Raw genomic sequence first — 26,292 nt, 5'->3', positions numbered from 1 at the left:
GGCGATGTAGTAAATCCAGTACGTGACGTCACTGACGTTTCCTTTCCATTCCTGTTCCGGTCTATTATTTGTGAATGATTGTTGTTGATATATATAGCGGCACTACGACCGCATCTCGCCCCGCCTGAGAAATAAATATGCCTACGAGGCTAAAGATGATCAATGAGTCAATTGAGTTCCATTCAATCGCCACCGCAACGCACTCCGTTTAACATACAGTACAGTACAGCTCAATACATATAATTGTTAAGGGGATGCAGACCAGAGAAAGACTTTCGTCTTACGTCTTCGTCGTACCCATTCTGCAATCTGTTAAATAAAGTTTTTATTCATTCATTCATTCACTCGCACACACAAACACATTGGTAAAATCTAAAATCCCATTCAACTGAAACTTCTCTAGGTCCACTTCCTGGTTTAAGCTAAGAAAAACAAGTCCTGAAGGTAAACATCTACATGTATTTTTATTTACATTTTTTTTTTTTTTTTACAATGAAATGAAAAGGTATGCATAATAATAACCATAATATGTCTATCTATGTCCATAACTGCGTCTTTACTGTAGTAACTCATCTGGACCGCGAGCGTCGCTCTAACTGAAACGTCATCTCGGCGCTGCCTCCCTCGGAGAGGAAGAGAAGGAGGTCACCAGTCCAACATGGCGGCGCGCTGTCTCTCGGGGTCTCTCTGGACCTCTCTGTCTGCTGGTGTCCACGTCGTGACCCGCGGCCACAGCACGAGTGCTTTGCACAAAATAAACGTAGCACAACTCTCGTTTTTGGGGAATATTCAGAGCAGAGGAATCCGGCATGGTGAGTTTATTTGTCATATTTTGATAGCGAAGCTAGCATCTAACGTTAGCATGTTGCCCTTCCTGTGTTATTATCACCAATCAATGCAATCATGATGAATGAAAACTTTATTTAACAGATTGCAGAATGGGTAGAATACAGTACGGCTCAATACACACAATTGTTAAGGGGATGCAGAACAAGAGAAAGACTTTCGTCTTGTTTACATTGGTGTCCCCCATTTTCAATTCATATTGACATTTATGACATACTCAACAACATACACAACATACATGACATTTATGACATCATGACATTTATGGCATAGGGACATACATGACTTACAGGTATACAGTACTGTTACATTTGTGACATATACGATATGCAAATATACAGTACTGTTACCCAGAGATCCTAACAGAATATATGATGGGGAGGGGACTGCACATTAGGGGGGGGTGGATGGGGGGCGTCTCTACATTTCGTAGCTCCATTTCTGCAGACCCCTCTCTGATTGGCCACTGTTGCCCAATCACGTGACGAGCTGTGTCTTTGCCCATTTCCGCGTCGAACAGCCTGCAAACTACCTGGCGTTCTATCGCCATGCTCTAAGACAAACTCTAACCTTAACCAACTTCGAAAGAGTGCCTAAGCTTAACCGTCGAAAGAACTTGCCGTCACGCTCTAAGACAAACTCTAACCTTAACCAACTTCGAAAGAGTGCCTAAGCTTAACCAGTGTAGAAACAGGCGTGGGCCAATCAGAGAGGGGTCTGCAGAAATGGAGCTACGAAATGTAGAGACGCGGATGGCGGGGGTTGGGTTTGGACATTTACGGTGGCCAGTTTCGAATTGCAGCCTACAATACGCTCTTGCTGTTCTACACATTATTATTCCATTACAGCCATATGACTTGAAGATACCTCTAATACATACATATCTGTGGCATTACATATTTTTTTATTGAAGTAAAGTAAATACGTTTAACATTAAATACTACGCTGATAACGAATGTATGTTTTCTATATTGCAGTGGTACAGAAGCAAGAAGGACAAACGACAACTGTGAGTGAAAATATCTCAAACCACCCAATTACGCATATAATTAGTGGGAACACCAACTCGTTTGTTACTGGAAGTCAGAGAGACCTTTATGTCGTAATGGAAACTCAGAAATCTAGATGTTTTAGATTTGACTGAGTACAGAATTGATTGATTTGAAAATTTTATTAACAGATTGCAGAATGGGTACAATACAGTACGGCTCAATACACACAATTGTTAAGGGGATGCAGACCAGAGAAAGACTTTCATCTTGTTTAATTTACAATTCATCATAACATATATATGACATACAGATAGACAGTACTGTTACATCTAGACATTTATGACATACCAGATCTACAAATATACAGTACTGTTTATGAGTACAAAAAGAGTCTAAAAAGAGAGTATATACATTTGGGGGGGGAAACTGTACATTGGAGGTGGTTGGGTGGGGTGGGGTCACTGGGGTGGGAAACTGTACATTGGAGGGGGTTGGGTTTGGACATTTACAGGGGCCAGTTTCGAATTGCAGTCTCCCGTAGGTGCTCTTTGAGAGTGGTTTTGAAGGTGGGTACTAGTGATTCACATTCCTTTACGGCTGTGGGTAGGGCGTTCCACATTGATGTGGCATAATTGCGAAATGTGTTTAAGATTCAAGATTCAAGATTGTTTATTGTCATATGCACAGTTAAAACGACAGTTTGCCATACAATGAAAATCTTACTTTGCTAGTCCACCCTCCACAAAAAATCACACAGTACTTAACTTAAACATATTTAAATTCAAGCGAGTGCTAGAAAATAAGATAAAATTGATAAAAATAGATACAAATATATATACAATACAACAAGGCACAGTGAGTTACATTGCACGTTCCATGGAGGTGACAGTGGGTCATAGCAGCAGTTAAAAGTGTCTTTAGTGATTCATAGTTCATAGTTCATAATAGAAGGTGTGTATGGAGGGGGGGGGGGGGCTAGGCATTCAAGAGTGATGGCCTGTGGGTAGAAACTGTTTGTCAGTCTCGTGGTTCTGGCTTTCAGACTCCTATATCGCCTGAGGTTGAAGTCTGTGTTGGGGGTGTGCACTGTCCTTAACACATTGGCGGCCACTGGGATGCGTCTAATATCACTCTAGACGACCAGCATTATGTAAACAGACTTGCACAGTCCGTGGGGCTGTTTGTAGAGCTAAATCTATACTTTATAGTATTGCTATCTGTCCTTTCTCATTGTCAATTGAGACCATAAACCGTCCCTTCAAAATGGCTTAAAGAAAAAAAAAGTTCATCAGTACGTTCTCATTTTATAGCGCCGTGAATATAAGCGTTATAAGGGATTCCGGCTAGGATATTTCCTGGATGGCTAGATAAAGGGCTAATAGCTACTAACGTTATATCCAATGGCATTTCCGTTATACAGAAGCTACAGTTAAAACTCAAACTGCATATGATCGGTACGATCCTCAAGCATGTATGCATGAAAGGGGGGGGGGGACGTCGTCTCTGATTATTGATTACCAATAACCGTGTTCATCTCAGTAGCCACATACGCTGATCGCCTGGTTGAGTATCATAACAAGCTCTGATCAGCATGTAATTTACGTGAAAAAGATCTTACCATGAGCCGGTTGGATCCCCCCGAGCATTTCCCAGTTATCGATCGCTATCTGGTAGATCGATATGTCCATTGGCTGATGATATATCCCCTTACTGCATAGTGAAATCCGCGATTCAAAACGTATTCCGTGCAACAGGCTATAGACATCGCTTCAGGTGAGTAGAAAACTACATTGAAAATCCAGAAAAAAAAAGACAGCTTCTGCCACAGGGAACACTGCATTATCGATACAGCGCCCCTAATAGGATCTGGCCGGTAATGCACTTTCTCGAATTCAACGAGTAGGGTAAATCTGTAGTGCCGCTCGGCGACCTTGAATAGGTTATTAAAATGGAATAAAAGCCTAAACAACCTTGCCACGGATATATCCGTCCTCTGTCCTTTAAGCATGGATTCGAAACACGGATATATCCGTTGTTGGGCGGGATTGTGTTAATGATGTTGTGTGCTCTCCTGGTGGCCCTGGTAGAGTAAATGTCCTATAGTGAGGGGAAGGCTGCTCCAGAGATGTACTGAGCAGTTTTAATCACTCGCTGGAGTCCCTTGTTTGAGCCGAATCTGGTTTTAACTAGTGCTGTCAATCGATTAAAATATTTAACTCGATTAATCGCATGATTGTCCATAGTTAACTCGCGATTAATCACAAATTAATTGCATTTAAAATTTTTAAAAAATGTTCTACCTTAACACTTTCAGAGCCGGCCGTGTTTTCCTTTTTACCCCCTTGAATGCCCATCATCCACTTCAATGTTAGCGTTAATATCGCCTAATCTATGTTTTAAATTATGGCTATGTGTCTAATCTGCCCGTCGCTTATCAATGACTCATTTTCCAGTCAACATTGTCGAAGCGGATTGTTTTTTTATCGGTTCATTTCCGTTTTATAGCATCTTGAAAAGCCCTCGTTTTCAAGGAAAATTAAAATATTCCATAATAAACAGAATATTCTAGAATACACAAAACGTTCTAATTTTTCGGCCTATTTATGAATCGTTTTCAAATAAACGCTCGATTATCGATAGTATATGTGTACGTATGCACGCTATATAGGCAATCTGATATCTGATCTGATATATTTCCTGATCGCTCGCACAGCCAAACAGCCATATCACATATAGGGGAAAAGCTTATATCTCCGTGAAAACAGGTCTGATTATCCTAAGACTGGTAAAATAGATTCCTTACCTGAGATCAGATGGTATCCAAAAAGATTATTCCAATTCCTGATTGCCATTCCAAAAATCGATCCTTTTATTGATCCAATGCTACATACTGTAAACACATATTCCACGCTGTTCTGATGCTCCACAATGAATCCGATCGGCTCGGGGTACATGCGTGAGAAGTAAAATGTGGATTCCGGATTTTTTTTTTCTCATCCATTTTCATTGAGTCCATTCCAAAAGGGTGCATTACCATCTGGGAGACGATAGGGGGCGCTTTTTTCACATCTGAGCTCCTGATGGGGCTGGTTTCCCAACGGTAAACGGTTGATGAAATATGAATTCAGATCGCTAATAAAAAATGTAAATGATATTTGTCGTCATGGGCATTCAGGGGGCGGGCTGATAACACGTGTTATGTCGTCCGTGGCATCCAAAGTGTTAAACAGATCTTTTTCAAGTTCCAAGTTTTAATACTCTTATCAACATGCGAGTCAACAAATGCTTGCTTTATGCAGCCATTTAACACAAAAGGATGACCCTCATGCATTGCAAATTTGCATCAAATTCAAAACAGAGTGATGCACAAAAAAATAATAATTTAAAACAATGAATAAAGTGTGCATGAAATAATAGGGGAAAGAAAACGTTAGGAACTTGTTACATTCACCCACACAAGGGCTGATTAATCACACCCCCCCTCTCTCTCACACAAACACTCTCCCAGCTCTCTTTCTCTCTGGCCCCTTCCTCATCTCTCTCTCACCCCCCTCTCAAATCAAATCAAATCAAATTTATTTGTAAGGCCCGACAACACACGTTAATGTCCCCAGGCCTAAAAAAAATAATGGGTTGTTTCCGGTTGCCGACCGACCCTGCCGATTTAGGTGCGACCCAATATATTTTATGAGTTTAAAAAAAATTTAATTCCTTTTATTTTTAGAATAAAGTTTCATAGAAATCTTAGTCAAACCTTTAGTATTATGGATATTAAACATGCTGGCAGAGTACATGCATCCATGTTGTTGTGAACATTTTAATTAAATAAAGAAATTCCCTATCCATAGTCGCCGTGGGAAAGAATAAAATTAAAAATTAAATAAATTCCCTACCTACCCATGGCCTTAACTGACCAACAGGAAACAAACAATATTTTTTGTTATGCCCCATGGGCCGGACACGTCTTCTTAACACTTTGAATGCCCATCACGAGATATCTCGGGTTATCAGCCCGCCCCCTGAATGCCCATCACGAGAATTCTCGTTTTTATTTTTTTATTAGCGATCTGAATTCATATTTCATCAACCGAGTCTACCGTTGGTAAACCTGCCCCACCAGGCGCTCAGATGTGAAAAAAGCGCCCCCTATCGTCTCCCAGATGGTAATGCACCCTTTTGGATTGGACTCAATGAAAATGGATGAGAAAAAAAAAATACGGAATCCACATTTTACTTCTCACGCATGTAACCGGAGCCGATCAGATTCATTGTGGACCCTCAGCACAGCGTGTAATATGTGTTTTACAGTATACGCGTTGGATCAATAAAAGGATAGATTTTTGGAATGGCGATCAGGAATTGGAATAATCCATTTGGATACCATCTGATCTCAGGTAAGGAATCTATTTTACCAGTCTTAGGATAATCAGACCTGTTTTCACAGAGATATAAGCTTTTCCCCTATAATGTGATATGGCTGTTTGACTGTGCGAGCGATCAGGAACTAAGATAATCGATTTTCAGCTCGCGGCACCAGCGTGCATACGTACACATACTATCGATAATCTAGCGTTTATTTGAAAACGATTAATTAAATAGGCCGAAAAATGACAACGTTCTAGAATATTACAGTACAGGGCGTTTATCACGGATTCTTTTTTTCCCCCTTGAAAACGAGGGCTTTTCAAAATGCTATAAAACGGAAATGAACCGATAAAAAAACAATCCGCTTTGACAATGTTGACTGGGAAATGAGTCATTGATAAGCGACGGGGAGATTAGACACATAGCCATAATTTAATGAATTTAAATGTGAATGTGTGTGTAATATGTGTGCTTTTAAAGTTCTAAATAAATGGATTTTTTTATTTACATTTTTTATTTTGGAGATAAACTGTAAAGTGAAACGTACCAGTGTGATATGAATACTGTCAATTATCTCATTACTGCACTTTGAGAACCACAGGTGTAGTTGAATGACATAATAAGCCTAGGAGACGATGTCCCAAAGCAATGTACCAAACTGTTAAGAATGTCTTGTTTCTCCTCAGATTGAGGGAGTAACAGAAGACATCCCCACAGGACCGCAGCCTCCCAACCCCACGGCCAAGTGCCCCATCTACCGCTGGAACCTGCAGAACAAATATGACTACAGCGTGAGTATGGCACTCACCGACAAATAGAGGCCTCGCGTGGGATGTTTGTGTTGTAACCACTTTTGAAAAGGAAATGCCTAAATTCTGTGCAGTGGTAAGAGTAATAATAATAATACAACTTTATTTGTATAGCACCTTTCATACAGAAACTGCAGCTCAAAGTGCTTCACAACAGAAAAAAGACAGGCATAAAATGAGCACATAAAGACATATAAAATCACAGTTTTTCACATTAGGATCTAACATTACCTTGTTTATGATTTGATTCAGTTTTAAAAATAGACAATAATAGAAAGAGTAAGATAGAATAAACAGTAAAATAGTGCTGCGCAATAAGTAGTACAATAGAATAGACACGAAATGAGCACAAAGTGCAGACATATAAAATCATTTTTTTTACAGTGCAATAAAATAGTTCTAGAGTAGGTAAAACTATAGATATAGAATAATGTATAGAACTGATATACACATCAATGCTCTGAGTTATGATAATTTAAACAGGGAAAGGTAAAGAAGAAACCACGGGGAGCTGCATGACGTGTTTCATGGCGAGCCACCAGGGGGAGCTGCATGACGTGTTTCATGGCGAGCCACCACGGGGAGCTGCATGACGTGTTTCATGGCGAGCCACCAGGGGGAGCTGCATGACGTGTTTCATGGCGAGCCACCAGGGGGAGCTGCATGCCGTGTTTCATGGCGAGCCACCACGGGGAGCTGCATGACGTGTTTCATGGCGAGCCACCAGGGGGAGCTGCATGACGTGTTTCATGGCGAGCCACCAGGGGGAGCTGCATGACGTGTTTCATGGCGAGCCACCAGCCAGAAGCACTATTGGACAACATTGGTTGCCTTGATATCTTGAGTGCTTCACATTTTCTCTTTGTAGCAGATGTTGGCTTTTTTCAGTTGCTTGATTCAGCGGTGATAGTAGTGATGAGTCTGCACTCCCAGAAACATTTTTTTCATCAGTCAGTTATAGAATAGGGGCTAATCCTAAAGAAATAGCCTAGCTAAATGAGTAGGATAAGATATAGAATCATGAACAGATCACCGCATGTAGGGTAGTGTTATTCAAGATGACTTATTTTAACAACGGCAGCAGTTTATTCTCAAACATAATTTCATAAAACTGCCAACCACCTGCACATCACCTCCGCTCAGCCCACTCTCTCTTCCATGTGTCCTGCCACAATATACTTTATTTAATTTGATTGATTGATTTTATTTATGGATCCAAAGAGTTCCAAGTTTCAAGTTTCTTTAATAGTTGTCATACAGAAGTACAGAATACTTTTATACAAAATGCTTCTTTCTGTTACGCTCCAGAGACTGTGCTAGACAAACGATAAGCATGAAATAAAATAAGTATAGCAAGTAAAAGTAAAAAATAGAAGTCACGTACGTAGACACAAGTGTTCAGTATGTACATATGTACAATGTTCAATGCAGGATAGCAGTAACTGAGTTACCATACAATATACTATGCAATATACTAATATACAATATACTATATAGTGCAGAGCAGAAATGGGATGAGGTACAATTTAGGTACAATTTACAGTTTACAGTAAGGTGTCCTGAGGTATGGGTTGTAGTGCAAATTCTTTGCCAAGACACAACAAATCCAAGGGATGACATGCAAAAGTGACAATACGTATTTCCAGCATGGTCCCCCGATGTTCTGACCAAAGGACATAATACACAAATAACATATAAAACAACACATAAAGCAAAAGTCCAATACAACAAATCCATATTCTACATATCTAAAAACAAGTCAATATCATCCTGACCAAATGCCATAAAATAGCGCATTTCATTATACCATCATTAAAACAACAATACAAGTATGACCTGACAGCTATCCGGCCACTTTACCCCAGAGATATGAGCGAACCTGACCTTTAAATATTCCTCTAGAATTCCTCTTATCCTGAGTGGAAGGCTGTTCCACATTGAGATACCGGTGTAGAAAAATGAGCTCTGAGCCATTTTTTACTTGACCCGCGGCACCTTACAGGAGCGAACACTGGCCCTGGTACCGTGTCCATGCTGGGTATGGACCCTATTGATCTGATACACTGGCCCTGGTACCGTGTCCATGCTGGGTATGGACCCTATTGATCTGATACACTGGCCCTGGTACCGTGTCCATGCTGGGTATGGACCCTATTGATCTGGCCCTGGTGCGTGAATACTTTCCCTAAGCCACTTGTCCTTCGGCGTTCGGTTTGCGCAATCTAATTGGCCACTGACGTTTCTGGTCATGTGACGTGTGTGCCAATCATGGGACGGCAAGTTCTGCCACCGGTTAAGCTTAGGCACTCTTTCGAAGTTGGTTACGGTTAGAGTTTGTCTTAGAGCAGGCCGATAGAACACCAGCCCTGATTCCAAACTCTAACCTTAACCAACTTCGAAAGAGTCGCCTAAGCTTAACCAGTGATAAACTAGGCGTTAGGTAGTTTGCAGGCTGTTAGACCCGGAAATAGGCGCAGAACTTGCCGTCCCACGATTGGCGCACATGTCACATGACATAAACGTCAGTGGCCAATCAGATCGCGCAAAAGGACAAGTGGCTTAGTAGGGAAAGTATTCACGCGGCCCTGGTACCGTGTCCATGCTGTGTATGCAGGCATTAAAGCGTTCCGTCTTGAGACGGATATCCGTCAATTTGATTCCGAGTTCCGTCATTTGATTCGGAGTCGTGACGGATTTGAACCTGAGCCAATCAGAGGCGTCAAATATCATGAAAAAGGGAATTTTTTTCCTACCGCGGCCGCACCAAGCATAGTAATTTGCTAGCAATCGGCAGGACGCAGCGACTTGAGAGACCGGAATGCGCTAATAGTTCGTCGTCGGAAATGTATAATAATCGCAAGAAGCATTCAGACAGTGTTGGATGAGATCTAACTAAATGGATTTATGGACACATTTATGCCCGGACCACAAAGCTTATGGAAGGGTTAGCGGGCGGCGCGACGGCTCTACCGGTGAGTCTCAGCCTGTTGTTATGAAATGAAAATGTAATTGTAGTGCTGTCAGACCCTGATACAGGTTGTCTTTTCCTTTTAGCTAACGCTATTAAATATAAATATACAGTGGAGGTTAAAATAAGAATGACTTTGCCTGAAAAAAAAAGTTCAGTCAGGAGATGTTTTGACGGAGATGACTCATCCCCGCGGGAATAGACTTTACCATAAATCATAGGCTGATATACGCTACATTCTCTTTAAACATACATTCTCTTTAAACATATCATTTGTTACAGGACACAAGTAATAGATTTAATCACTTTTATTCTTTTAAATTTGGTCTGACCGACCTTCAGCATACATAGACCATGAACCGGCAACAGATCCAGTAGTAGAAACGCATGTCAGAAAACACGAGTGCTTGATTGATTGAACATTTTATTAACAGATTGCAGAATGGGTACAATACACACAATTGTTAAGGGGATGCAGACCAGAGAAAGACGTTTATCTTGTTTACATCAGGGTCCCCCATTTCTCCCCCATGCTCCTATTGTCCTAAATGTTACAGGACAGTTTTAAAATGCTATTGTTTTACTGTATTTGCCCTATACACAATACATCATTTCAACTATACACAATACATCATTTCAACTATACACAATACATCATTTCAACTATACACAATACATCATTTCAACTATACACAATACATCATTTCAACTATACACAATACATCATTTCAACTATACACAATACATCATTTCAACTATACACAATACATCATTTCAACTATACACAATACATCATTTGAACTATACACAATACATCATTTCAACTATACACAATACATCATTTGAACTATACACAATACATCATTTCAACTATACACAATACATCATTTGAACTATACACAATACATCATTTCAACTATACACAATACATCATTTGAACTATACACAATACATCATTTGAACTATACACAATACATCATTTCAACTATACACAATACATCATTTGAACTATACAATAATACTGAATTTGAATTATACACAATACATACTTTGAACTATACATAATTTGAACTATACACAATACATCATTTGAACTATATACAATACTGAATTTGAACTATACTGAAAAACGCATGTAAGAAAACATATCCTGCATTATGCCTCCTCCACTCCTGGAGTCAGAGCCACTACACCTGCTACAGCCTCAACATCCTCCACTCTGGAGTCAGAGCCACTACACCTGCTACAGCCTCAACATCCTCCTGGAGTCAGAGCCACTACACCTGCTACAGCCTCAACATCCTCCACTCTGGAGTCAGAGCCACTACACCTGCTACAGCCTCAACATCCTCCACTCTGGAGTCAGAGCCACTACACCTGCTACAGCCTCAACATCCTCCTGGAGTCAGAGCCACTACACCTGCTACAGCCTCAACATCCTCCACTCTGGAGTCAGAGCCACTACACCTGCTACAGCCTCAACATCCTCCACTCTGGAGTCAGAGCCACTACACCTGCTACAGCCTCAACATCCTCCTGGAGTCAGAGCCACTAAATCTGCTACAGCCTCCTCCTCCCTATACACAATACATCATTTGAACTATACATCATTTGAACTATAGACGATACATAATTTGAACTATACACAATACTGAATTTGAACTATACACGATACATAATTTTAACTATACACAATACTGAATTTGAGCTATAGATGATACATAATTTGAACTATACACAATACTGAATCTGAGCTATACACAATACATAATTTGAACTATACACTATACTGAAAAGTTACAGAATGTAGATTTGTTTATTTGTATGACAAAGTCAGTCAACCCTTGCAATCAGTTTCATTTAATGAATTGAAAACGGCATTGATATTATGTAAAAGAAAACTGGCAATAGAAAAGATGTTAAAAATGATCTAGTTCCCTTGAAACGCTAACGCTATTAAATAAATATATATAGTGGAGGTTAAAATAAGAATATGACTTGGCCTGAAAAAAAGTTCAGTCAGGAGATATTTTTTTGCTTTAATCCCTATGGATCTGATACTTCAGAACACTGGGGGCTGTAGTACCAGGGGCGACAGTGGCTCAGGAGGTAGAGCAGTCGTCTGGCAATCCGGAGGTTCCCGGTTCGATTCCCGCTCCTCCTGGGCAGCGTGTCGTTGTGTCCTTGAGCAAGACACTTAACCCCTAATTGCTCCCGATGAGCAGGTTGGCACCTTGCATGGTTGCTTCCGCCGTCGGTGTGTGAATGGGTAATATGTAAGTAACTAATTGTAAAGCGCTTTGGATAAAAGCGCGCTATATAAAAAAGCAGCCATTTACCATTTACCACTATGTTTTCTTTTTTTTTTTATCCACTTTTTCTCCTTTTTTTTTTTATCCCATCCCAATTTCGTAATTCCAATTCTCCCCTCCCCTGTCTTGAACGTTGCTAGACTATGCCTCCCACTGGTCGGCTGTAGTGAGGATAGAAGCCTTGCATCACGTGTCCCCTCCGGTACACGAGGAGGCAGCCTGTCGCATCTTTTCACCAGACAGCTCGAACTCTCAGTGGCGAGGAGTAACGCGTGGGAGGCTCACGCTGCCCCCGTTACTTCCTGATTCTGCTGTACAGGCGTCACCCAACCGACCTGTAGGAGTCGCTGTCCACAACGTCCAATCCCCACCCACCGGCTTTCCCACCCTCTAACACTGCCAATTGTGTTAGTATGACGTCCGGCCAAGCCGGAAGCAACACCGAGAGCTGGGCTCGATACCAGCATTTCCTGCGTTAGTGGCGAGCGCCTTGCTCACTGTGCCACTGCGCCACCCTACCATTTACTATGTTGAACATGTGGTTCAGTTTCACCTGTTCAACCCTGATGTGCACTGGTAGCAGTCCCACCTTTATGAATTCGCTCCGCCCACTCACCTCTCTCTCTCCCATAATGTCCTGCCACAATATACTTTATTTAATGAAGCACATTTTAATAAATAAAACCTCTCTCCTTAGTATATTTTGACAGTTTCTGCTTTGTCTTGCCCCCCAGGACGTGCTGTTGCTCAGTCAGTTCATCAGGGCAGACGGAGGGATGTTACCCAGGAGGGTCACCGGTCTCTGCACTGAGGAGCACCGCAAGATCGCAATCTGTGTACAGATGGCCCACAGAGCAGGTGTGTGTGTGTCTTCTATGTTTATCAGGGTTCGCACAAGGTCCTTGAAGTGCTTAATTGTCCAAAGAAAAAGACAAGGCCTGGAATTCCTTGAAAACAGCCATTTTTAAAAAGGTGCTTATAAAGTCCTTGCAATTAAAATCAACCATTTGCATGGAAAGTTTTGTTCATCCCTGATAAAATAGTTCTGAATCAAGAAATAATTTTAATCTAAAGTGTAACTAATTGTCAGAAATTGGTTTTAAGCCATAAATATTGGATCTGATTTTCTTTTCAATAAAAAACAGGATTTAAAAGTGCATTGTATCCTTTTTAAATGCCCTTTTCAAATGGAAAATAGTGCTTATAAAAGTACTTGAAAGTCCTTGAATTTCATTTTGCAATGTCTGTGGGAACCTTGGTTTATGTATTGTATGCTTCAGTCTCTCCGTTCCAAGTCAGGTTCCTTCTGTCAAATTAGATATTTAATATTTGACCAGGACAATGTACACATGTACCAGCTAAGCTGTACATCTTTCTATATTTCTTATTTCATATTGAGAACCTGGGTACCCATGGTTACAGATGTGTAAATATTGTTTTAGCCTTTAGCATGTTTCAACTACATCATCTTGTGTGTTTTGATTGTGGAAAGAAGTGACCAAAGGGTACATGGAGTTAGGAGAAAGGTTTAGCCTCCATTTTGGACTAACCTATTCAAAGTGTTGTGTTTCCTTAACAAGGTTTGCTCCCGGATCACAAGCCCAAACTCCCAGAGGGCCATGTTCCATCAAGACCCAAGCAACAGCTCAACAGGTGACGTGTGCGTGTGCGTGTGTGTGTGTGTGCGTGTGTGCGTGCTCCTTCCTTCCTTCCTTCCTTCCTTCCTTCCTTCCTTCCTTCCTTCCTTCCTTCCTTCCTTCCTTCCTTCCTTCCTTCCTTCCTTCCTTCATTCCTTCCTTCCTTCCTTCCTTCCTTCCTTCCTTCCTTCCTTCCTTCCTTCCTTCCTTCCTCTCTTGATCAGCCTGACACCAGGCTAAAATAGGGTATTATGGCGCTTTTCCACTGCATAGTACCTACTCGACTCGGCATTTTCGTTTTTTTCCATTACCAAAGTACCTGGTACCAGGTACTTTTTGGGTACTTTTTGGGTACTTTTTTAGTCCCTGCTCTGTCGAGGTTCCAAGCGAGTAGAAGTGGTACCAGAAAAGTGACGTGAAACACTGCAGACCACTGATTGGTCAGAAGAGAGACGCGTCACACGTTGGAGCGTCTGCACAAAAGCAGAAAGCCGCCATCTTTACTGCCTCGCTTAGGATTCATTTCATTCATTATTTGTTTGCAGCAGGAACAAGTGCAATAAACAAAAAAGGATAGATTCACTGTGTATTCTGCCTCATTTATTGACAAAACCGACACCAACCCAATTTACCACCGAGCGGAGAGTTTAGTGTCACAAAAAGATCGCTGATTTGTTAAAGGGGAACTCCAACATTTTGGGAAATTAGCTTATTTAACATCTTCCCTGGAGTTAGACAATAAGATACATACCTTTTTTGTCTCTGTGCGTGCATTTTAGCTTTGGGAATAGACTCTCCGTTAGCATAGCTTAGCTTCATCACTGGAAGTGAGGCAGGACAGTAGCCTTACAGTGTATTGCAAGGTCTGACATTGACCAAACTTGATATGCATGACCTTGGTGGGCTCTAGGTCAACTCCTGAAAAGGGGGTCAATGTCAGACTTTGCAATCAAAAGTTAGGGGGCTAATAACCCTTGCCATAATTTCAGTGCGCCCCCTAACTTTTGATTGCAAGGTCTGACATTGACCCCCTTTTCAGGAGTTGACCTAAGTGCTCTGTATAGACGCACAATTACTCCCTTCACGTGGTCTTTGACTCGTAATGAAGGCTTTTACTAGTAAATAGCGAACGGTACCTTGAACAAAGGTATTAGGATAACACGATTCTATCTTGGGCGATACGAGCCCTGCTATACCGCACGTTACGTAGTGGGTAAGGCTTTACTTGGTAACTGAACCAGACTGAACTGAGGGCGAACTGAAGAGGAACTGCAAAAGGGGGTTCTACATTTCTTGCGCCATATATATATGTACGGCGGACAAATAGTGCCTATCTCATTTCTGTCGCCTCTCGGTCTCGTAGCCATGGGCGAAAGCGGGCATGTTTGGGCGAGTCCCTGCGGCAGCTTTCAAGTCAGCTCGTGTGGGTAAGGCTTTACTCGGTACCTGGCGCCAGGGGGGTCGCTTCCAATAGAGGAATGAATATTATGGTCTGTCCTGCTAGACTAAAGGGATATTCCGTGCATATTGTACAAGGAATATACAGGGGATATCAAACGATATGCAGATATTATACATGGGATCTCAGGCAGTAAATATATATATTCGGTTTAATCTGACCCTTTGTAACAGCCGCCCCCTAATTAGTCCCACCTAATTAGCTAAGCAGGGGCAGATTAACCGCACTATCCACTACTCAATGTCCGTGAGGGGTCGGGCAGTTCACAAAGTCAGGGGTCATGGTCGTCATTAGGCAAGTCGGGGAGCCTTGGCGACTCTATCAGCCTCGCCACGGGTCGGTTGTAGATCCGCCCTTGGCCGAGCACTTCTGCCCCTCTGACCTTTCCGTCGGTACCAGTGGTCACTTTGCTTACGCGGCCGGCCGGCCACGCAACTCGGGGTGGTGACTGGTCTATGGTCATGACGACTGGACGGGATGAAGGGGGGCTTAGGAGGAAGCGGGCCTGAGACTGCTTTGATCTTGGCTTGGCTGTGCTTTCTCCTCCTCCGTCTGTTTCTCTTGTTCGCTCTATACCCCGTGTGAGGAGGGGCCGGTCCCGGCCGCCCCGTCAAGGAGTCGCTTGGGGTGCTGGGTTCGAGGTCAGCTACGTCTGAAGCGCAGCTGAGGGGGGTGGAGTTCCGAACTCCCTCTGGTACCCACGGTTCTCTCACGGGCCTCTCGCTTAATGTCAATAGCCTCTGCTGTATGGGGGAGAGGCCGGTGTCTTCTTCTGTCGCTCTGGAGTGGAGGCAGCTAGTGGCTGCTGTTCGGTTGAGAGATTTAGCGAGGGGGCCTTGTAATGTCCATCCTAGGCGGGTCTCGACTGCTGCAGGACAGCCTCGGGGGCCTGTATGGACCCGGTCAATCGGGACTATGAGTTCTGCATGGTCGGAGCCTATCAACAGGGTCGGGGTGACGCCGTCTATGAGCGGGATAGGTAGTTGACGCAGGTGCACATATTCATCCATCAACTTGGTGACAGGGTAGGTGTACTGCGATAGTCCTATTTCTTGGCTGGTGAAAGCATTTGTGATCTTGTACCGTCGCTCTGGCTGCCCGCTTGCTGCGATAGTGAAGGAGACATTCTCGCCCTTTATCGTCTTTAAATCTCTTCTTATTGTCCGAATCGTCATTTGGTTCTCGCTCCCCCGCAGTCCCAGCTGGGCCGCAGCGGACGCGAGCAGAAGGGTCTTCTCTGACCCGTCATCAAGGACGGCGTAAGTGTCCATGACTTTGTCCCCGTGGCTCAGGAGCACTCTGACCACTTTGAGGAGCACTCGGGGGGTCCCGCTGTGCTGGTCAATGTGGAGCACTCCTGCTGGTTGGTTGTCTTGGACCTTCTGGTGGGCTCCGCACCGTGCTGCGCGGTAAACGGCGCCCGCCTGGGCCGCCTGGCGCCACTGGTTCACTTGGACGGGGTTCAGTGTCTTATATTCGGCGCACTGTGCCAGCCAGTGTCCGCCGTCGCAGTAGGTACAGTAGGGAGCGGTCTGGGGGCTCTTCGGTGCTGGTGCCACCGCCTCGGCGTGGTACATGACCGCGACGGGCCCACTCTGTTGTCCTGGGTGACGCTTGTTGATGTCGTGCAGGACCTCCAGGTGGGTGCCACCGCACCTGCTGCACTTTTTCTTCAGGTGGCACTCAGCTGCTAGGTGGCTGCGCGCGCAGCGGAAGCAGCGGCGGTGGTCCTTGACCCACTGGCTCACATCATCCGTGGTCAGCTTCTTGAAATCTTCGCACTGATGGAGCCGATGTTCTCCCTCACAGTACTGGCACTCAATCTTCCACTGGTCCTCTTTCGTCGAGGGGGTGTTGTGGTTGGAGTGCTGCGGTACTGCTTCGGCTTGGTGCATAACAGTCACCGATCTTCTTCCATCATTTATTCTCCTGGTTCCTTCTCTGGAGCCAGGGGTGCTCCGTCCGAATGTATCTAGCCGTAAGCTGCTGACTTCTCTCGCCAGGAAGTCGGCTAGATCGAGGAGGTTCGGTTCGGGGCCATTAGAGTCTCGGTGGTCTCTCTGCCGCCTAAAGCGCTCCTGTCGGGCGGGCGGTAGCTTCTCCAAGATCCTCTCTACATTTGAGTTGGCGTATAGTTCATGCCTACCCTTTTCCCTCTGCGCTCCCAGCATCCCTACCAGGGACTGCACTCTGATGGACAGGTCGTCCAGTGCTCGATTGTCTGTGGCTGGGGGTAGGCGGTCAATATGCCTTATCTCTTCTATCACGTAATCCCATATACGTCCATATCTCTGGTCCAGCGCTGCAAGGGCCGCTGTGTATGGTGTCGAAGAGGAGGCGTAGGCTAGCGCTATATTGTGCGCTCGCGGTACTTTCAGGTGCTTCAGTAATATTGCATACTTGTGGCGTTCATCAGCGACATCCACCATCATTGTCTCTAGGCACATCCGGAGCTCCGTGTACTGTGCTCGATTCTCATAGACGAAGTCTGGGATTGACGGCGTGGCAATGTATGACGCTGTGGGTGACTGATACATCGGTGAGCGTTGGGGGAGAGGCCTCCTAGGCGAGTCTCCTCTGGCGTGTCGTCTTGGGCTGGTACTTGGTGGGTACCGAAGGTCGGGTACCCAGGTGCTGTTCCTCGGGGCTGGCGGTGCGTCAAACTCACCCGTGAGTTGAGTCGGGGGTTGGTAGCGCAGGGCCTCGGGGCTGACTTCTGGGCTGTACTGGACCTCCTGGTCCTGAGTACGTGGCTGCGGGTCGGGGCTGTACTGGGCCTCCTGGGCCAGAGCACGTTGCTGCTGGTCGGCTTGACACCCCTCCTCTTCCTCCTTCTCTTCCTCTGCTAGGACCTGGAGTCGTCTGCTCAGTCTCTCGGCGTGGTCCGGTTCCGTTACCCGGTTGCTGGGTCTCTTATGGACCGGCTGGGGAGGGGGTTCGGAGACGTGGACAGGCTCCTCCTGTAGGCGGGGTTCGGAGACGTGGACAGGATCCTCCTGTAGGCGGGGTCCCGGGTCGCTTCGTCGGGTAGGGGAATGTGTCCTAGACCCATGTCTTGACGACCTCTGGGAGCTCCGTGCGGAGTGAGGGGGTGTCGCCATGGCAACCAGTTTGTCCATCAGCTCCGCCTGCAGCCGGTCGCGCTCTGCCTCGCGCCGGGCATGGGCTGCGTCGCGCGCTGCTTCGCGCTGGGCATTGGCGGCGGCGCGCTGCGCATTGGCGCTGGCCTGGGCAGCGTCGCGCTGTGCGTTGGCGACGTCGCGCTGGGCATTGGCGCTGGCATGGGCGGCGTGGAGCTGTGCATTTGCGACGTCGGCGCGGCTTCGCTCGATGTTCTCTTCTGTCTGGAGGCGTCTGGTCTCCAGTCTTATTCGGTCGTCCTCGCTCCTTTGTTGCGCCTGGAAGCGCTCTCGCTCACCTGCGTAATGTTCGCGCTCGCACGTCTGTTGCGCTTGAAGTCGATCGCGTTCGGTGGAGGCTGCCAGGGTGGCGATGAGTGCCTGCGCCAGCATCTTGTCCGCCTCGCTGGGGGAAGACGCCGTTCGGGGCGATCGGCTCCCGGCAGTACTGGTTGGAGATCCGTTCTCCGGTTGCGTACCGCGGAGATCCGTCTCCTGGGTGCGCGTCTCTCTAGGGTTGTCTTCCTCCCGGGGGTGATCGGGGGCTATTTCTTCGGTATTGTCTGGGGGTAAAGTCGTGTCAGTTCCCTCCTGGTCCCCACTGTGAGCTTGGTCAGTTACATTAGAACCCACTAGGGCCTCTGTGGTCGGGGTAACCTGGTTGTTAAGGTCAGACATAATTTTACTTTCTACTTTTTCCGCGTTTAACTTCCCTTTAAAGCTAGGTATTGGACTGACAGAGTATGCCTCTAGGTAGGGAGGTGGCTGTCGTCTGCGCTGCGGGCGATCTAGCTTAGGAGAACCGTTTGTGGAGTGTTCGTCATCGGCCATGCCAATATTAATATTATATTAATATTACGCTAATTATTATCTCGGCTATCGAAGGACCAATTGTAACTGAGGGGTACAATTCCCTGACTGTATTAATCAAGTACTGATATCATTAATCACTACCGACTTGTACATTACTGGCCAATACCGTACAAAGGTATTCTAGATGACAACACTCGCACAATAACAGGGTTTTCCACACAAAATACTAGTTTACAATATTTATTACATAAAGGGGATATTAGGTTACATAATATACTTTGGTCAATTGCGCTTATAAGGCAAATAGAATGTGCATGTAAATCAATAATGGATATTAAGTAATTAGATAGGGATCTTCTGGGAAAGGGTGTACTACCGGTTGTAAGCCAGCAGAGGGGGGCAAAGCTCTAGGCAAGTCAATGGTTCACGGGGGTGATGTCACCCTGGAGCGGCGGGGATAGGCAGCCTGGTCCCAGGATGCGCGCCGTGTAGGTGAGAGCCGGGGAGTCTCTGCTCCGGCAGAGACGGGCTCGAGTGGAGGTCCTCACGGTAGATGTGTAAATCCCACAGCAGCAGCGGGCAGACGGTTCTGCTCCAGCCGCCACAGTCAAAGCACTGAAGAATAATCCTTGCCGGAAAGTGGCTCTGCTGGCGGGGTAAATCCTCCGTGTTGCGCTGTAGTGCGCGGTGGTTCAGAGTTGAACTTGACGTTGATCTCTCCTATTTGCACGCGGCTATAAGTGCTCTGTATAGACGCACAATTACTCCCTTCACGTGGTCTTTGACTCGTAATGAAGGCTTTTACTAGTAAATAGCGAACGGTACCTTGAACAAAGGTATTAGGATAACACGATTCTATCTTGGGCGATACGAGCCCTGCTATACCGCACGTTACGTAGTGGGTAAGGCTTTACTTGGTAACTGAACCAGACTGAACTGAGGGCGAACTGAAGAGGAACTGCAAAAGGGGGTTCTACATTTCTTGCGCCATATATATATGTACGGCGGACAAATAGTGCCTATCTCATTTCTGTCGCCTCTCGGTCTCGTAGCCATGGGCGAAAGCGGGCATGTTTGGGCGAGTCCCGGCGGCAGCTTTCAAGTCAGCTCGTGTGGGTAAGGCTTTACTCGGTACCTGGCGCCAGGGGGGTCGCTTCCAATAGAGGAATGAATATTATGGTCTGTCCTGCTAGACTAAAGGGATATTCCGTGCATATTGTACAAGGAATATACAGGGGATATCAAACGATATGCAGATATTATACATGGGATCTCAGGCAGTAAATATATATATTCGGTTTAATCTGACCCTTTGTAACAGTAAGGCACTGTAAGGCTACTGTCCTGCCTCACTTCCAGTGATGAAGCTAAGCTATGCTAACGGAGCGTCTATTCCCAAAGCTAAAATGCACGCACAGAGACAAAAAAGGTATGTATCTTCTTGTCTAACTCCAGGGAAGATGTTAAATAAGCAAATTTCCGAAAATGTTGGAGTTCCCCTTTAAGCTTGTTGTTAGCTTAGGTGCTAATATGCTTGCGTTTTAGCATGGCTAGCGAACATAGCGTGATCAATATAACTCGCTATTGGTTGTTTGTACTAGTAACGTTAATGCTAGTAGAATAGACACAACGTGAGGTAATCACCATCCATTTTAAACCGGTTATTACCTAATGCTAACGTTAGCAGATAGACGCGAGAGGTAACGTTAAAGCTTGTAGAATAGACACAATGAGAGGTAACGTTAGCTTTAGCAGAATAGACAACGAGAGTCTGGTTAATGTTGTTATTGATTGATTGAAACTGTGTTAAACTCTGGCTTGCTCCAAGCCCTCACGGACATAGCTATGCTCACAGAGCTCTCATGCTGTACGTCAGCGGCCCGCCTCCCCACACGGAGACAAACTGAGTACTACCTGCAGTGGAAAAGGAACGAAGTACCAGGTACCTAAAGCGGGTAGAGCAGAGTTGAGTCGAGTAGGTACTATGCAGTGGAAAAGCGCCATTAGTGTCAGGAGAATTTCCTCAGTTCTAAGATCCGATACCAAGAAGAGCCGAGCGTAATGTCACATGTAACATGTCCGATATCAAAGCAAAGCTTTTCCGGCTGGGAATCACCAGAGGCCTCACGATACTTAAGTCACGATACGATAGTATTGCGATTAAAAATATATTGCGATATTAACACATTGACCGCCAGCAGCAGATCCCCCTTCAGCGCCAGGTCTTTATTCAATGGATATAGTTTTAGAATGCCAGACTTGCAAGTCCTAAAACTATATTTTATATTATAGCTATGGATCTAATAACTAGGGATGTCCCGATCACGTTTTTTTGCTCCCGATCCGATCATGTGATTTTGAGTATCTACCGATACCGATCTTTCCCGATCCGATAAATTTTTTTGAATTTTTTTTTTTTACTTATTTTTTTATTTTTATTTTTTTTATTCAACAAACATGACCATGTTCACGTCTTAAACTCATACTGAGGCCTTAGTTTTAAATTGCATATCATCATTAATTTATTTATTGTCACACAGAGCAGAAGAATTTTGCCAAAACAAACTAATAGTATCCAGCTGCAGAATGGCAGACCAGCCACACTCCCAAACGCATTTCCTTTGATTTAATTATACATCAAATGATTTATGTCAAGGATTGCAATGCCTCGCGTCAACATTCAGGGTGAATGTAATGTGAGAAATTGGGATTAAAAATAAATAAATAAAAAATAAAAATGTTGGTCTGCCGTTCTGCAGCTGGATACTATTGGTCTGTTTAGGAGCTCTGATGAGAAAATACCGCCCCCTATCGTCTATCCCTGTGTAACTGCAGGCCATTCGATTACACTGGTGGATCTGTGGGGGGGAAGCCTACTGGCGAGGGATCTGATGAAGAGGGAAGAGATGGAAAGCAGCCTGGAATATATATTTACAGCAGCCAATAATCAATCAATAAACGCGATCGATATTTGGAATGGCGATCAGGAATTGGAATAATCTTTTTGGAGAACATCTGATCTAAGGTAAGGAGTCTATGTTACCAGTTTTAGGATAATCAGAGCTGTTTTCACTGAGATAACAGCGTGTGTGTGTGCTGTTGAGGAAATAAGAGAATCGATTTCTCAGCTCGCTTCTATAGCGTGCATAAGTACACATATACTATCGATAATCTAGCGTTTATTTGAAAACGATTCATAAATAGGCTGTCAAATGACAACGTGTCTAGTGTATTCGAGAATCTTCCAATAAATGCTGTTTATGACGAAATCTTTCTATTTTCCTGAAATTTTCGAGAAAAGTATAGCTTTTCGAAATGCTATAAAAAGGATATGAACCGATTAAAAAAAAAAAGCGACGGGCATTGATAAGCGACGGGCAGATTAGACACATAGCCATAATTTAAAACATAGATTATGCGTTTTTAACGCTATCATTGAAGTGGATGCTGGCATCCAAGGACATTAATCAACGTTAATGGCCAGCACTGAAAGTGTTAATGAAGAATGTAAGATTTAATTTTAAATTAGTTTCTTTAGTTTATCATTTTTATTGTTTTTTTTTTTATATGGTTGATTGTTCGAGATAAAATAAACTCAACAACTTCAAGTTGAATTTGGCACTGGTGCATCCCTACTCTGATCTCTGTGCAGCCAATACTCAACACAGATGCCAAATCCAGCATCATGTGTGTCCGTCTAACCCTCACCTACAATATCCCTCCACAGATACCTGACTCGCTGGTCCATCGACACGGTGAAGCCCATCTACAAAACGGGGCTGAAATGGTGCAAGATACGCATGCCTGTCGGCGACCCCGCGCTCAAGAACAATGTGCGCTATGGCGTAAAACCTGTCTACCTGAATCATTGACATGCAGAACGTCCAGCCCAACTGGCGGCTGAAGGTGTGTGGGGGCGGGACCTTAACGCAGAGAAGCAAAATGCCATTGGTCCATCTGAGTACAAAGCCCACGCTATAGCCTTTTTTCTTTGAGGGGCGGGTGGGGGGGATTTTCCACTCCCCATTGACTCAAGGAACGGCCACGCCGAAGAGGATCGCTTCCCATCATTACATTTATTTGTTTTAGCGGCCCGCCACAAAGTGGGACAGGCCCACCACAAACAGATGTCCCAAACTGATGATTAACCTTCTAGAAGTTATTGTGTTGCACTTGCATCATGTACACAGTCCTGTCTGATCTCCGTCTCTTGTCTAACTTCACACAAATGATTAAGAACATGTGGGAAAAACACTCTTGTCTCAAGTAGTTTTTATGTATTCAAAATTCGTCACGAGGAAGATTGGGTGCCTGGAACACTAGCTAGAGAGACCCCTGGATATAACCCTAACCCTGGAGCACTAGCTAGAGAGCCCCCTGGATAGAACCCTAACCCTGGAACACTAGCTAGAGAGACCCCTGGATATAACCCTAACCCTGGAACACTAGCTAGAGAGCCCCCTGGATATAACCCTAACCCTGGAACACTAGCTAGAGAGACCCCTGGATATAACCCTAACCCTGGAACACTAGCTAGAGAGACCCCTGGATATAACCCTAACCCTGGAACACTAGCTAGAGAGACCCCTGGATATAACCCTAACCCTGGAGCACTAGCTAGAGAGACCCCTGGATATAACCCTAACCCTGGAACACTAGCCAGAGAGCCCCCTGGATATAACCCTAACCCTGGAGCACTAGCTAGAGAGCCCCCTGGATATAACCCTAACCCTGGAACACTAGCTAGAGAGCCCCCTGGATATAACCCTAACCCTGGAACACTAGCTAGAGAGCCCCCTGGATATAACCCTAACCCTGGAACACTAGCTAGAGAGACCCCTGGATATAACCCTAACCCTGGAGCACTAGCTAGAGAGACCCCTGGATATAACCCTAACCCTGGAGCACTAGCCAGAGAGCCCCCTGGATATAACCCTAACCCTGGAGCACTAGCTAGAGAGACCCCTGGATATAACCCTAACCCTGGAGCACTAGCTAGAGAGACCCCTGGATATAACCATAACCCTGGAGCACTAGCTAGAGAGACCCCTGGATATAACCCTAACCCTGGAGCACTAGCTAGAGAGACCCCTGGAGAGTTATTGTGTGTACACACACACCAGTATAATATGATATTATTACACACACACATATGTTTGTGCAGGGCCTACAAATTCCCAAGTCAAGTTTATTCTATGCTTACAAGATAAGATATTCCTTTATTGATCCCCTTGGGGAAATCCGGGATATGTTTGGGGCACACCAGGGTATTATAATGACATAACAATTTGAAGTCATCGATGGGACAAGTCGTCCTCGAATTGGGACACGAGAAAATAAGGCCACCACACATTGCCAACCCTGGTTCCATCCCGGTCGCCACGTTGAAAGTGTTCTAAGCATGTCATTGATGGACATTCTTGAAAGCTTACATTTATTTTTTTAATAATAATAAAGTGAACATTTTCCATCAATACCATTTCCTGGTATGGTCATTCTCAACAGTTTTCCCAAACTGCAGTAATTGTGTCTGGATGCAACAAGGGATATTATTCATACCAAGGACGTAATGCAACATGTTTGTGACCCAGTATAGCAATTAAACAAGGCCAGTCACATGGTCAACTTAACCCTTTCACTACCACACTACAGAAGGTTAACCCTTTCACTACCACACTACAGAAGGGTAACCCTTTCACTACTACACTACAGAAGGTTAGCCTTTCACTAACACTACATAAGGTTAACCCTTTCACTACCACACTACAGAAGGTTAACCCTTTCACCACCACACTACAGAAGGGTAACCCTTTCACTACCACACTACAGAAGGTTAGCCTTTCACTAACACTACATAAGGTTAACCCTTTCACTACCACACTACAGTGTAGTGTGGTAGTGAAACCGTCTAGTGTGGTAGTGAAAGGGTTAACTTGTAGTGTGGTAGTGAAATGGTTAACTCTTTGTTTTTGTGGTAGTGAAAGGGTTAACCCTTTGGTAGTGTGGTAGTGAAAGGGTTAACTTAACTTTCAGGTTGATTTTTATTTTCTTCCGAACAACAAAATAAACTCTACATATCAACTGACAATTATACAAAGAAAATAATAATAATTTGGTGCCATTCTGAATAGGCAGCATGAAGCATGACAACTTTTTTTATGACTACATCATTCCCAGCCCCACCCAGAACAGAACCATCTAGCCCCACCCAGAACAGAACCATCTAGCCCCACCCAGAACACAACCATCTAGCCCCACCCAGAACACAACCATCTAGCCCCACCCAGAACACAACCATCTAGCCCCACCCAGAACACAACCATCTAGCCCCACCCAGAACACAACCATCCAGCCCCACCCAGAACACAACCATCTAGCCCCACCCAGAACACAACCATCTAGCCCCACCCAGAACACAACCATCCAGCCCCACCCAGAACACAACCATCCAGCCCCACCCAGAACAGAACCATCTAGCCCCACCCAGAACAGAACCATCTAGCCCCACCCAGAACACAACCATCTAGCCCCACCCAGAACAGAACCATCTAGCCCCACCCAGAACACAACCATCTAGCCCCACCCAGAACACAACCATCTAGCCCCACCCAGAACACAACCATCTAGCCCCACCCAGAACAGAACCATCTAGCCCCACCCAGAACAGAACCATCTGTCCTCTGGCCTTTTGAAGAATCTTTAATTCCCCCAACTTCTAGGTCAGTGTTACAGTTTCAATGTAGGTGGTACGTTGACTGTGAGCAAAACCAGATGTCAAAATAAAACTGTTTACTCTCTCCTCTCGTGTTTATTGTACGAGGCTGCGTGGGAATGACGTGTGTGTGTGTATGTGAACTCAATGTTTCTGGATGCAAAGCAGCAGGTTTGTATATTTATTTGTGTTAAAACTACAAAGATAACATTGATTCAGTTAATGAGGTTGTATCGTCCTGCTTCAAGAGCGCCGTGGAT

The 26,292-nt window shown here is 44.7% G+C and overlaps 1 protein-coding gene across 1 annotated transcript; it reads left to right on the top strand.

Annotated features, from left to right (window-relative positions):
- Positions 1-647: 647 nt before the first annotated feature.
- On the top strand, positions 648-25,989 carry mrps18a (mitochondrial ribosomal protein S18A). The gene is made up of 6 exons (XM_084314498.1): positions 648-812; positions 1,824-1,855; positions 6,890-6,994; positions 13,027-13,150; positions 13,873-13,945; positions 23,048-25,989. The coding sequence occupies exons 1-6, from the start codon at positions 659-661 to the stop codon at positions 23,190-23,192; spliced, it is 633 nt and encodes a 210-aa protein (XP_084170624.1). The 5' UTR covers positions 648-658; the 3' UTR covers positions 23,193-25,989.
- The last annotated feature ends 303 nt before the right edge of the window (positions 25,990-26,292 follow it).

This window comes from Notolepis coatsorum, assembly GCF_963971535.1.
Source record: "Notolepis coatsorum genome assembly, chromosome: 5".
Lineage (NCBI taxonomy): Eukaryota > Metazoa > Chordata > Actinopteri > Aulopiformes > Paralepididae > Notolepis > Notolepis coatsorum.
Note: the sequence above shows the minus strand (reverse complement) of the source record. Positions and strands in the feature narration are given on the sequence as shown.

What these genes read in the sequence shown, in the direction of transcription:
- mrps18a (XM_084314498.1), top strand. Translation starts at nt 659, where the DNA reads ATGGCGGCGCGCTGTCTCTCGGGGTCTCTCTGGACCTCTCTGTCTGCT. An exon ending in AGAACAAATATGACTACAGC is followed by an intron (nt 6,995 to 13,026) that starts GTGAGTATGGCA and finishes CTTGCCCCCCAG; the next exon opens with GACGTGCTGTTGCTCAGTCA. An exon ending in CCCAAGCAACAGCTCAACAG is followed by an intron (nt 13,946 to 23,047) that starts GTGACGTGTGCG and finishes ATCCCTCCACAG; the next exon opens with ATACCTGACTCGCTGGTCCA.